The sequence below is a fragment of the Homalodisca vitripennis genome, chromosome 4, assembly GCF_021130785.1.
Source record: "Homalodisca vitripennis isolate AUS2020 chromosome 4, UT_GWSS_2.1, whole genome shotgun sequence".
Taxonomy (NCBI): Eukaryota; Metazoa; Arthropoda; class Insecta; order Hemiptera; family Cicadellidae; genus Homalodisca; species Homalodisca vitripennis.
Genome location: NC_060210.1, coordinates 162,683,581 through 162,698,025, shown reverse-complemented (window position 1 = coordinate 162,698,025; position 14,445 = coordinate 162,683,581). Strand labels below are relative to the sequence as shown.

The window sequence follows — 14,445 nt, the reverse complement described above, 5'->3', positions numbered from 1 at the left end:
CGATTTGGCAAGGACGAATCCAAAGTAGACATGTACAGTTATTGAAAGTTTAGGCAATTAAGGTTATATCAATGATTTTTATTTGATATATTCTGGAAGAGCATTAACTATAGTACAGATTTACTGATCTTACTTCGATTATTGTCTTCTTTGTTTACTGTAAAACATCATTCTCTATGGACAGCTGACGTGAACGTAGTACGGGTCAACCACGTTGTTGTGAAACTGTAAACAAGTGCTGGATTTTGTGTTTGAGGTTACGAATACAATAGTATTTGTCATACTTATACTTATTTGTCCATGTATCTGCCATACTTATATAAGTATAAATCCAGTCATGAGATTATGTTTATCCACGAACAAAAATATTATTTAGAAATCTACGCATTTTTGAAAATAAGTAAATACAAATACAGTTTTTTAATACAAAGCCCTGTAACACTTAACGTTATGAGGTAAAAGTTACAATAATTATATATTTTTGGAATCAGGACAAAATTTTGAATAAGTTATATATTTACAGTTTTTATGCAAAGCTTATTGCTAAGCAGTTACACAACGGAATATTTCCAAAATAATTTCCAAAAAGCATTTTTCTTACATTAAAAAAAAAAAAAAAAAAAAACAATAATATGTTTACATGGAAACAATAAGTTATTGTTATTATAATGCTCCCCATATAGTTGTGAATACATTGACATATAATAGTTTATACAATTTGGACTAACAGTTATGAAATGTGATACATTATAAAAAAATATCTGCGAGGCTGTTAAAATAGAGCCGCCAGTACAGAGTGACACCATTGCCAGTTCTAGGGTTAAAGGATTTGTTAATAAATGTTTAATAATTTATAAAAAAATATGTTGAAAACTAAAATGTATTAAATTATGATTTATTATTCCGAGAAAATCAAAATAAGTAATATGATATTGAATGTGACTAACTCTGGAGGATAAACAAGACTCAAGATTAACTGTTTGCATGCATAGCAACTGAATTAAAATTACTAAAACATATGAGTACAAAAACTACACAGCCCCCATGGAAACCGGAGGTCAGGGTAGCTTGAAACGAATACATCGTCCTGATCGAATCATGTAGTCTGAAGGTGGTGTCTTTCAAATGAAGAGGTGTTGAAGGCTGAGGAGCAACTCTTGTATCAGTCTTTGATGGTTGTGCAGTCAGGCGTTGAGTCTCAGAGTCTTCAGTTAGGGTGTAGGCAGGTTTCATTCTGTTGATGGTAAAGTGAACATTTTGACCTTTGATGAGTATAGTTAGACTTCTCATCGCGGATTACTAGGGGGTAAGGACTGGTTTATGGAGATTATAGAGATTTTCTGATAATGTTGTATAGAAAACATCCAGCCATGTTTTTCTTCAAGTCTTAAAAGACGCATATTTTCTATTTGCCATGTTGAGATCCTGGAGTAGGTCGGAGGTTTTCTATATGATGACGAAGTTGACTGACAAAATCGGTTGGATCTTCTTGTCGACATAAAGTTTCAGGTGCAACTATTAGTTCACCGGGAAGATGTAGGGGTTCACTACATCACATCGGCAGTAGAAGAATTTAGATCTGGTCAGAAAGCACTGCATTGGGGTGGCACATGATGGCAGCCTTGAGTTGTCTGTGAAAGTGTTCAACCACGCCACTGGCACAAGGGGATTCCTTTGCAGGTGCAATGACGTAGGCTTCCAAGGAACACTCCAAGGTGGCGGAATATATTGAACTCAAATTGGGTTCCCTCATTTGTCGTTATTCGGGTGTGTGTGCCCAAGTGAAATATCCAGCAGTCAATGAGGGCATCAGCGACTTCTTGAGCTGTTATGCCTTTGAGAGGCCATGCTTCTGGCCATCTGTTGAATCTATTCATCTATGATGGTCAAGCAGTAGCGATAGGGACCAGCTGGTGGAAGAGGTCCGACAAGGTCTATGTGGACATGTTGAAATCAAGCTAAAGGCAGTAAGAAAGTCCTAAGAGGAAACCAATACGCTTTCTGGCAATGTTAACAGGCATGGGTCCAAGATTAACAGTCACGATGCATGTCAGGCCATGTTGAGATATGAGTTTGTTGGTAGCTTTGACAGCTCGATGAGAAAGGTCGTGAATGGAGTTGAAGACTTGATGTCATAGCGAAGCAGGGATTAAGGGTTGAGGTTAATGTGTATAACCTTCATACTTGTTGCATTGTTTGTGAGTATTTCTTTAAGCTCTGAGTCATCCTTTTGAATGGAAGGAAGAGCTTGTAGGTCAATTGGTGTGGATATAGATATAGCGTTGATCCAAGATATGAAATCTGCACATATGTTAGATGCTCCACAAACAAACTAAATATCAGCTGTGAATTGAATAATGAAAGAAATATGTTTAAGTTGTACAGTTGGCAGTTTGTCTTAATGTTGTTGGAAAGCATACGTGAGAGGTTTGTGATCTGTAAATATACAGTACAGTGTTGAAAATTCTAAACAGCAGAGTAAACAGCTAGGAGAAAGCTGTAGTAAGCAGGCCACTCAGATTGGCATGATGTGAGTTTCCTGAAGAGGAAAATGAGAGGTTCCCACTAGTTTACAACACGTTGTTGGAGACAAGCACCAACAGCTATGTTTGATGCATCAGAGTCGCTTTGGGATCTGGATGTGCGATAAGTGTGAATTCTTTTGGGATGAAATGTCTGTAGAAATTAATTTCTAAGAAATGATGTAATTTGATGACAGTAGAAGGGCAGGTGAAGTTCATCAGTGCAAAGATGCGGTTAGAGAGAATCTTGGTGCCATTTGCTGAAACTTCATATCCCAGAAATTTGATAACAGGAGAGAATAAAACTGACTTTTTCGTGTTGACCAAGATCCCATATTCAACAACGCGTTTGAACAAGGATGATGTTGACATATGGAAAGTAAAAATCAAGTCTTAGTGTCAATTTGTTGATGAAACATTGAAATGTTTGACTGACATTTTTAAGTCCGAAACTCATGTATGGAAATTCAAAGTTGTGGTGATTGCTAATCTTTTGACGAGGTCAATGATGGAGAAAAGTGCAGTTGATAAGAATAGTTGTGAATATAGTAGATTGGATATCTGTTAGGAATCATTAGAGCGTTTAAGTCAAAGTAATCTCTACATGATCTCCAACTATCAGGTTTCTTGGGAACTATGTGCAATGGAGATAGCTATAGACTATTTGAGCGGCTTGATGTTCCTTCTTGGAGCATAGTGCCAAATTCCTTCTAGGCAACTTGAAGACGGTCCGGACCTAGTCAGCGAGGGCGAGAACTAATTGGATGTTCTATTTAAGATGTTAATTTTGGTATATCCTATTTACGTGTATTTGAATAAGAAAAATAAAAACATTTGTTATTATTAGGTTTAGGTATTGTCTTTGTAAAGTGAAGCGTCAAGTGGTGAATTTGACAAGGAGCTCCTGCAGGACAAGTCTGGACATTCAGAGAGTATGCGGATATCAAATGTCTGATCAGAAATTGTAAATGACGCAAAAACTGCAACAGCTTATGGTCACCTAGTTTTTTGTCCATCAATATTCGTTTGATGCGTTGCTCCTGTGATAATGATAGTCATTTAATCAGTTCGTTTTTCAAACTACAATAAGGGTTACCCTCTAATCCAGCAGGGATCACTTCTGGCTGGTTTATACCTTTCAGTTGAATCTACCACTGGGCACGGCAAAAACCTATGTCACTTAAATCTGGGCAACCTTATGGATGTCCAGGAGCGGCTCACCACTAACCGCAAATGTCGAGATTCTGGGGTGCAAGGGTAACTCGATAGGTGTAGTCTACTGCAGGAGATAACTGTTGTATTTGGTGGGGTTTGTTTCCTAAATATCAGAGATTCTTGCTCGCCTCAACAAGGGTGTGCCACCCTCTGCCTGCTTTGACTGGAGAGGCTGGTTCAGAGCTGGCCTCCCCTTCTTCCTGGGGGACATGACTTTGAGATTAGTGCTCTAATTCTTCCTCATGGATCTCAATAGGAGGTGGCACCTACCCGTAACCATACCCATTCTGAATATCCTGTCACCCCGGAAGCAGAGCTAAGGTTCTTACAGGACTAAGTGCAATTTATTCAGCTTCTTGTCCTAAGAGAACGAAAAAACCCACTCTCTCAAATGTAAGTAGAGAAAGCAGTCACTAGGAGGAAGATTGGAATTGTACAAAAGTCACAAATTAAAAAAAAAAACTTCTAAGTTAAAGCAATACATGTGCTGTTGTGAAGGAGGACAACAACTTCTTGCAACGTTAATTTTGAAAGGCAAGTCTCAGCTTTGCAAGGGCTAGTACATGTCAGATGTAAATATTGGCCCACATTCCACGAAATTAATCAAAATCAAACCTAATGGTCTAATTACTGGATGCACATTTGTATGTTTGGTTATTTTTAAGTTTTTGACATTATTTGTAAACACTTCCTTCATACATTAGGAACAAATCCCAATGGATTTCAGCATATAAGGAGCCTTTTGTATACTAAAATCACATCACAGCATGCACTCCACAAGTGATGTGAGAAATTATTGTTGAGGACATTACGATCTGCATTACTGACTGGCAAACAACTACTAAATAAATCAAATAACTGCAGTTGCTTCGTAAGTAGTCAATAGATAGTACTGAATGCCAGAAACTATGTTCTGTCAGTCCAATATTTAAATACAACCTGGTGGCCCTTACTTTGGTAATTGCTTTATCTCTACTGAATCTGGATTATTGTTCAATTTATAACTCCTAAGGTTCAGTTAATCTTGAACAGTATAAAGACTAGAAAGGACATCTACGATAGTACTATATACTCTACCTTTGACAGCTGATGGATTTAATCCCAGTTTTTTCATCCCTTCTCGTACTTCCTCCAGATCTTGAGAACTAGGTCGAAAATTATCAGATACAAACTCATGAGACGGACTGTCTGTTACGGGATTATACGGAGCTTCCACGGGACTTGGTACTGTGGCTTTTGCTACAACAAGAAGTCCATTCACTCTGCCACACAAACTCAAAATAAAATAGAAAAAGGGTAAAACAATTCAAAATAATGAACCATATTTATACATAACATAATATACTTGAACACAATGTTTTTATAATTTAGAGAACAAATCATTAGAATCCAAATAATGTTTAATTAAGGAACAGTGTTTTATGATATTGGTTGCAGTATTGTATGTTTTAAATTTACTTCACTGAATAACAGATTTCAGAATTGTTTGTGTGTTTCTTTTGTAATAATGTGATAAATACAACGCTTATCCTAATATCAATGGGAGAAATTAAAATATGTGGTTAAGTGAAAGAATTTTTTTAACTTGTTTTATAAGTTAATGCATTCTTAATATTGTGGGTTATATTATAGAAAGATCACGAAAAACTAATCAAATTTCAAACAAACAAAATGTTGTAAAGTTAAAAAGCAATGATACTGAAAGTACACTTTTATTTCCAAAGCAATAGGTTTGAGAATTGAGTTATCGTAATATACCTATCCGATACATTTTCATTGTTGAAATTTAAATAAAATTCATGTACGACACAGGCATTTTTACAAGAATAGTAAATATTGCATTGTAACATAAATAAAACGTTATCAGCTGCCACCACAGTTATCACACGATCTACTGCTAATGGAAGATGTAGAGCAAACACTTGTCCAGTATTTATAAAAGGCTACTGTCATCATAAACAATTTTTTTCTTTACTCCTTTAATAATATTATTTCACAAAATTTCACTGGCATTGTAATAACAAGTTAAACAGAAAGAAAACAATATTCTTACAAATATTTATCACTTGGCCACACAAAATATGAACACATTTTCAAGTACAAAAAATTATCATAGAGTTACCATAAAAAAATATATTATAGTAATAATATACTTTTGTGGTACTATTTTGACCTAAACACACAAATGCATAAGTAATGACATGTTAATCACATGCAAGTAATGATAGAAACTCTGTATAAACCATATTACATCAAAATATGAAATCACCTGTCACAAGAGAACTTTGTCCCATTGACAAACGATTTACAGACTAAAGAGGAATAAAAACAATACAAAACTTCAAAATATTGTTAATTTAGGACTTATTGAAAAGAGATGATTGGATGACTGAAGAAATGTATAAAAATTTTAAGTATTACTGAAATACAAATTGTCAAAACTAACAATACTCCAACTTTTTGTGCTCTCAAAAATGTTCACACTGTACAACTCAAAGGGCTTGTCTTTCAAAAATAATTTCCGGCTGCAGCCCTAATTTAGCGCCTAGTGTTGTATTTTTGCAACTGAAGAAGAATTTAAAAAGCATATGGCACATATGTTGCAGTGGATATCAGGTGACAAACTTCTACGACATCTAAATAACATAGCTTGTTGTTCGATATCATGTACCTTAATATTGGTGGCTATTAAATAGAAAGTAAACAAAGGTGTGGACAAGTTCATCTAAAAATTAACTTGTTGCAAAAATTGTACTTGTTTTTTTATAGATAAAAATGCTACTTAGTTAAAAAATATGTCTCATCACTTTTGAACAACGTTTATTATACAGGTAAAGTTTGTATGATTTTAATAAACATATAATAGGCTATCAAAGGGATATTTAATAAAATTAATTAGTTAATTTATCATTGTTGTTAATATTATTATAGTATCACTTAACATTTGAATACTGATTTACATCTTCTCATTTATTGGATAAACAAGGAGCAAAAAACTATAAATTTTGTATTCCTATTGTTATGGGTGTCTTTATTATCTTATCAACTTATGATTCCATTTTCTAATTTAAATTTAGAAACTTCTAAAGAGATTTTGTTGTCGTTATATACATTCTGATTTTTTCCCAAATACTGCTTTCATTTGATCGCTTAGGATTAAATCTCTTTGAATGCTGAGTCAACAATTTTTACGCTACATGAAGTGCATTGATAACAATTTTTAAGGATTAAATTTAATATATAATATACATAAATATTTATACACAATAGATTTTTAACTATCAAAACATTCAATTTCTATTATTTTTCTAATGGTCTGTAATTCACTTTTTAATACTGTAATTTTTATCCAACATCCAACGTAGGTCTCAAAAGTAGCATGGTCCATACAGAATTTGTATAATTATTATTTATATGTATGAATGCACCACTAGTTATGTGGCAATAATTGTGCGTTTTGATACAAATAAGTACCAGATCACAGAATTTGTATAATTATTATTTATATGTATGAATGCACCACTAGTTATGTGGCAATAATTGTGCGTTTTGATACAAATAAGTAACAGATCACAGAATTTGTATAATTATTATTTATATGTATGAATGCACCACTAGTTATGTGGCAATAATTGTGCGTTTTGATACAAATAAGTAACAGATCACAGAATTTGTGTAATTATTATTTATATGTATGAATGCACCACTAGTTATGTGGCAATAATTGTGCGTTTTGATACAAATAAGTAACAGATCACAGAATTTGTATAATTATTATTTATATGTATGAATGCACCACTAGTTATGTGGCAATAATTGTGCGTTTTGATACAAATAAGTAACAGATCACAGAATTTGTATAATTATTATTTATATGTGTGAATGCACCACTAGTTATGTGGCAATAATTGTGCGTTTTGATACAAATAAGTACCAGATCACAGAATTTGTATAATTATTATTTATATGTATGAATGCACCACTAGTTATGTGGCAATAATTGTGCGTTTTGATACAAATAAGTACCAGATCACAGAATTTGTATAATTATTATTTATATGTGTGAATGCACCACTAGTTATGTGGCAATAATTGTGCGTTTTGATACAAATAAGTACCAGATCACATCTTTTATTTCTAATATTATTTGTTACATAACAACACACATTTTGAAATAAAAGTGAACTGTTTGCTATAGTCTGGCTGTTACCAAAATATATAGGTCTGTTTGTAAGAACACTATTTATTCTCTTTATATCACGCACTTTATAATTTTATTTTATTTTCACGTGAAGTCCGTTGATGAGAGTAGTCTTACAAGTACTAGAAGAAAGTTCTACATCTTTAGTAAGCAGTAAAATAGGCGGTAGTTGCAACTTGAAGAATCACATAAATTTATATTAGAATGCATATTTATTTTTATTTTACAGAAACATGTACAGTAGAGTCCCGATAGTTCGAGTCTCGATAGTCCGATGGTTCCGTTAAATCCGAGCCAACACATGTAAAAAAATAAAATGTGATATTGACATATTTGTTACAACACACCGAGCGCATGTCTTGTAAACTGAGTGATAGGCTACTTGGAGAAGAAGCCGACAGCCTTACTCATCAGTGCCACTTCATTTGCAACGTCCCACCCCCACCCTATTGTCAAGGCCACGGAACATCGCGCCCCGTATTGTCTAAAAATAAATCAGTCCGTTGCTCATCACGTTCGACTGCGGTACGGTTGTTCTAGATTACGATCGCAGTGCGCTTACCCGTCTGTTATTTACAACGTACAGTACTTGTTGTCTAAATATTAAGTTTTAGTAAATAGTATTTTCTGAAGTGTTTATGTGTTCATTGTACAGTGAACTATGAGTTCAAAAAGGAAAAGAAAGTTTTGTACCGATAAAAACAAAACTAGAAGCTCTTAAAAGACTTGATAAAGGTGAAACGTTTTAAAAAAAATTAGCTGCCGAGTACGGATTAGGTGAGAGTGGACAGTTGGTGACTGGCGATGGAATATAGCGATAAGAAATTGAAAAGTTTGCATCAGGAAAAAGTGCTCGGAAAAGTGTGTAAATAATGAGTGGAAGTCTATGAAGAAAGCAGAGTATGAAAAACCTAGCGAGGCCTATTTTTATGGTTTTGTCAACAAAGAAACAAAGGTTGCCCTATTTTCCGGACCTATTTTACAGGAAAAGGCATTGTACTTTCGCAATGAAATCAATGAAGGTGAGGAAGATTTTACGGCAAGTGTATAATTTTAAAAACTTTGCTATCAAAAACTCTAGCTTCAAGGGGAGGAAAAAGCTGCTCCGGGTCACAAAAAATAAAAGCAAAGAGAGGGACTGACTGTTGCCGCTTCAAACGCGTCGGGAAGCCATAAATTAAATTAAAACTAACTGTCCATTGGACACAAGTCTGCTAAGCTCGTGCGTTTAAAAAAAAATGTATATTTCAACGCTTCCAGCAACTTATACAAACCAAAAAAACGCCATGGATGGACAAACAAATTTTTAAAAAAACTGGTTTTTTAATGAATTTGTTTCTGAAACCAAAAAGTTTTTTAAGAAAAAGCAAACCTACCCTCTAAAGCCATTTTAACACTTGATAACGCAGGATCACACCCAGATGAAGGGGAACTGCAATACGATGGCAAACGCACGATGTTTTTACCACCGAACGTGACCCAGCCTCATTCAGCCTATGGACCAAGGCGTACTTGAAACTTTGAAAAAAAAAAAAAATACAGACGCCGTTTGTTGCAATCAATGTTTCAAAACAATTGAAGGAGAGGCAACCATTAAAAGATTTCCTGAAAAAAGTCACAATCAAGGATTTAATTTATTGGATCGCTGGGAGCTTGGGACGAAATTAAACAGAAACAATCCAGAAATCATGGAAAGAAAATCGGAGTGTGTAAAATTGAAAATGATGTTGAAGATGACGATCTACCGTTAATCAATTTAATAAACAGACTTCCTGGTTGCAATGGAAACAAATCAAACTGATATTAAAGCGTGGGTGAGTAGGGGACGAACAGTTAGAGACAACAGACGACACCATTAGTTGAGATGGTCACAGACATGACAGCTGACGGGAGTGAGGAAGAAGAAAGTGTGCAGAAGACAGACCCCGGGGGCAATGGACTCACAGCGACGGCTACGCAGCCACTGGATGCGGCCCTGAGCTACGTAGAGCAGCAAGCAGAGGCGGACAGCGGCAGACACGTTATTGCTTCGGCGGTGGAGAGACATGGCTGCCCGCAAACGCTGCAGTGTGGTGAAACAAAAAACTCTAGACAGTTTTTTTAAGTAAACATTGCATCTTTGGACGTCTATAAGTAATTTCTTAATGATGGTATTTGTAATAAACAGCATTATTTCTTTTGTTTGCCTTCAGTTCTAATTATAACCCAATTTTGCTCAAAAGTGTTCCGTATAATTCGAGTTCTTCACAATTCGAGGTACGTTCGGTCCCATTCACCTCGGATTACCGGGGACTCTACTGTATTTTATTTATAATAGACTCTTGTATACTATTTCTATAGACAATGTTTCCATATAACAACAAAACAGTTCAAACATAATATTTTATAGAAAAAATAATAACTTTTATTTATTTTTTTGCTCTTTCTGGCATTTCATTATTTTCATGACTAAGGCAGATGGGAACAACAGGCAGACTGCCCATGTAGGCTTTACCTGTAGATTATTATTTTTAGATAGTTACATTTCTAAAAACATAAAGATGTTTATAGATTAGCAACATAAAAAATGTTTTTGGTTTTTATAATAATTTAATAATGTATTTTGTATATGTTTTGGTTAAAATAAACTTATTCATTCATTTCATTTTAAACATTTTCTTCATACAATTTTAACAAAATTCAATATAACATGTGTACTTTATCTACAAATTATTTATTACAAAACAGTGGCACTATACAAATTATTGTATAGGGATTTCAGAATAGCCTTTTCCTTAAACCCCTACATTAAAAAAAAATTAGAATATTTTGGAATCTACAGGTAATGATTGTAAAACATTAAAAAAGCATTCAACATATACTGATTTGAGAATTTTTTTTAACATATAGCTCTCCATACAACATCAAAGAGAAGTTTATTTCCCAAATGTAAACACAATGGTTGTTATAAGCATATGAATATTCAAAATTAAAATAAAGAATACTTATTAAATGTTTGTATATTTTTATAAAATATGAAGCAAGATAATTTTGACAGAACATAAACTGAAACTCAGCCTAATATTATACAACAATAATAATAAAACAAACACAATAACCAGCAACAAGTAACTTAAAACTTTAAATTATAATAAGTAAAAATAATGTAGGAAATAAAAAAAACAAGTAAATATTTTTACTAAAGCTGGCCATTCACTCTTTTGAGAAGACAGCAAGTATTTGACTGAACTTACCTTGAACTGGAATTCCATTTAACTTACTAAAGTAAAAAGACACAGCATTCTGTCTCAAATTACGAACAGTATATACTGCAATGTTTTTATGACAACTTACAAAATATCTCTTGCGTTAGTATTATTACATAAAGTATAATGATCTTCCACAAACATAATTATTGTAATGCTAGTATTTAAAACATAACCCTGGAAATATGAAACTACACATACAAGGATGCTTACAAACATTATTTTTAAACTTAAAAAGAAAACACGATAAACGAATAAAAAGTTGGTGAGGTGGAAGAGACATTAATCTTATAAATCCACAGAGACAAGTGCAGATTAAACAAATCTGCTTCCAGGAAAAGATTTTTAATGATCAGTTGTATGAAATCACAGTCTGAACAGAACTTGGGGCAAGCTGAATAACCCTTGTCTAATAGTAGAAGTGTATCTTCACCACTGGACACCAGTGAGCACATGTCATTTCATATATTTCAAGCTATTTTATAACTAGCCTAAGTGTCTTTTTCTTTTTTTAGCTTTGTTTTGTCTTGCAACATTAAATGGAGTGATTTAAGACGTTGGACTTTGAGTCTGAGTTAAAGATAGCGCACGTTCGAAACCTGTTTGTGACCGTTGCACTTTTGATCAGTACCATCAACATTGTACTGTATCGACTCTCCCCCTTATTCTGTTTGATAAGATCCTCGCACAGGCCAGTAGCCCATGAGGACAGGCAGAATAAGGCTCAAAAGGAGATTGGCTACTCCTAAAAAAAACCTTAAATCTTATCTTAAATTGGCAAATCAAATTTTAACTATTTATTTTGAAGCTTGAACACAGAACGAGCAGACAGGTGACTGCTCCCTCACAGAAGACTCATGTGTTGTACACAGCCTGTATTACAAGTAGAAAAGGGCAAGTTTTAAGAACATTTCCAGCAAAATGAGTAGTGCCTTTAAAACACGTCAGATTAAAAGTTTTAAACTGATCAAATACGAAGACCAGTACTTCAGCTATATTTCCTGTCCTTAATATTGTATTATAAAATAAAACAAAATCAATTTTATTAACAGGGGATTTGCAATTTCTCTAGTTATTTTTTTTCTAAAACTCATTGTTCAAAAAACACTGATTTCAAAAATCACTAAAGAGCTGAAGGAGACAGAATGCTGTGTGGTGTGGAAGATTCTTGAGGTGTGAGAGTTACCTGCAGGCTCAGTGCTCGTGCGCGAGTCCAGAGTGTTTCCTTCTTGAGCCATTGAGTTAAGTTCACTGGCCTGGCAGATCAAGCTCACACGGTAAAAGTAGTTTCGCCAAAAGTTTTCTTCAGAAATCCTGTACAAATGATTTATATTTTATACTGAGGAAATTGCAAATTAAATGTTTTCTGACTTGTGTCCTGACTCTAAGTCAGTAAAGAATGTAATAAATTATGACAACAGGCAGGCTGAAATCCTTGTATCACCCCTTCACTCCAACTCACAGGAGTTGTTGTATATTCCCTGACTCTATGTTGTGTAGTGCGTGTAGGTTAAACTAATTGCTGCAGAGTTCATGAAGGCAACAGTGAAAGCATTATAAGTCAAGTCTATCAACCCTCCAGAGTGGCAGAAACCCAGGAAGGAAAATTAGTGAATACAAAACCCTAGCCATCTTCAAGAGAAAAAACTTAGGAGATAGCAATTGAAGAGTGCCGTCCGTACTATTATAAAAAGTATTGATAAGTACGGCCTTGAGCTATTAGAGCCCGAATATTTCCAACGGTTCAGAAGAACTCCTACATTCAAAAAGTTTCTTTAAGGCATTAACTTTTAGAAGCTCGAAATTGCCATAGATTAGAATTTTAAGGAAAGAGACTCCTGGTGATGTGCTAAACAATCTTAGACAACTTAACTAGTTTATGACAATAATTACAGTAAGACAGGATGCATTATATCTATAACCAAGATAGTTAGGTTGGAGTTCAATTTATTGCTACATCAGATTTATTTATTTATTTACTTAGAAGAGAAATTCATATATTTGTATCTGGTGAAGGGCTTTAGCAGAAGCATACACATCTTTTACTCTCACTCCCTCATTGATTAATTCTTGGCTGATGACAAACTATGTACAATTTAAAGCGTATTTGGTGTTCTGGTTAACAATATTCTTCAATGTCCATACTACCCAACTGAAAGAGGATTTAGCTTATTAGTAATGTAGCCCCAAACTAACTTAATTAGTTATAAAAACCCTCCTCACTCTTTGCCCGACACAAAACAATTGGTTGTTCTGGTTAACAATATTTATCAATTTCCACACTATTCAACTGAAAAGAGGATCTAACTTATTAGCAATGTAGCCTCGATCTAGCTTAATTAAATACAAAAAACTCTCCTCATTCTTTGCCCGAAACAAAACAATTTGTTTTTTCCAGTATTTAGGCTAATTAAAATTAAGTAATTTACTACTTACACTTTAGGGACAAGTTCAAATCTCATGCTCTCCAGACTAGGGTCCTCTGCTAGGGTCGCCATTGCTACAGGGTATGAAGTCTCATAATCAAACTGAAAGTCCACACCTGCAGGTGGACTTCTCACAAAATTTCTTTTGTCCTAGAGAAAAACATAGGAAAAAATTAAGCCACTTTTATGTCATGTAATGTAAACAATGTAACACAACTCACTTTTTCAAAGAACAATTGTTTCACTATCAACAAATTCAATCTGGGATCATTATAAAAATACTCGTAATTATTTGCAAGATTGTACTAGTTATGACTACAGTACTAACTTGTGAGAGGGCAAGGCACTCCTCCTTGAGAGACTCCTGGTTGGAGTATCCGACCCAGGGTGGTACTGCTGTCTCCCCACCCTTGCCTTGCTTCTCCTTGATGAACGCTTCTTGTTCCTTATTGAATTCTCCCAACAAACTCTGTGCCACAAATAAATACCAGATTATTGGTAAAAATGGTTTAACTACCAGAACTTGTTACTGTGATCGCATTCTCATTAGATAATGTACAAAAGAGTTTGGGTATGTAATGCCCACGCTTATGTTGCTTAAATGTAAAATGTGGTTTTGCTGAGGAGTCAAAATTTTAAAATTAAAACATTTACAAATGAAAAATGTAATTTAAAACATACACTATCCACAAGGAACAAAAAAAAAAAACACAAAACAAACCATTTACTGTATGTTAAGGAAGCTCCATGAAAAACTAATGATCATATTATAACAAATTTACCTGAATTCATGTTCCAAATGTTCGCATAGTCGACAATAAGTTTAAAAAAATTTA

General features: G+C 34.2%; 1 protein-coding gene across 1 annotated transcript in view; it reads right to left on the bottom strand.

Annotated features, from left to right (window-relative positions):
- LOC124361259 overlaps positions 1-14,445 on the bottom strand; it is an 85,920-nt gene that overhangs the window by 7,274 nt on the left and 64,201 nt on the right. Inside the window, exons 11-14 of the mRNA XM_046815305.1 lie at positions 13,938-14,078; positions 13,620-13,759; positions 12,370-12,497; positions 4,815-4,976 (exon numbers count right to left, since the gene is read on the bottom strand). Of these exons, the coding sequence (XP_046671261.1) occupies positions 4,815-4,976; positions 12,370-12,497; positions 13,620-13,759; positions 13,938-14,078 (571 nt within the window). The remainder of the gene's footprint in view (positions 1-4,814; positions 4,977-12,369; positions 12,498-13,619; positions 13,760-13,937; positions 14,079-14,445) is intronic.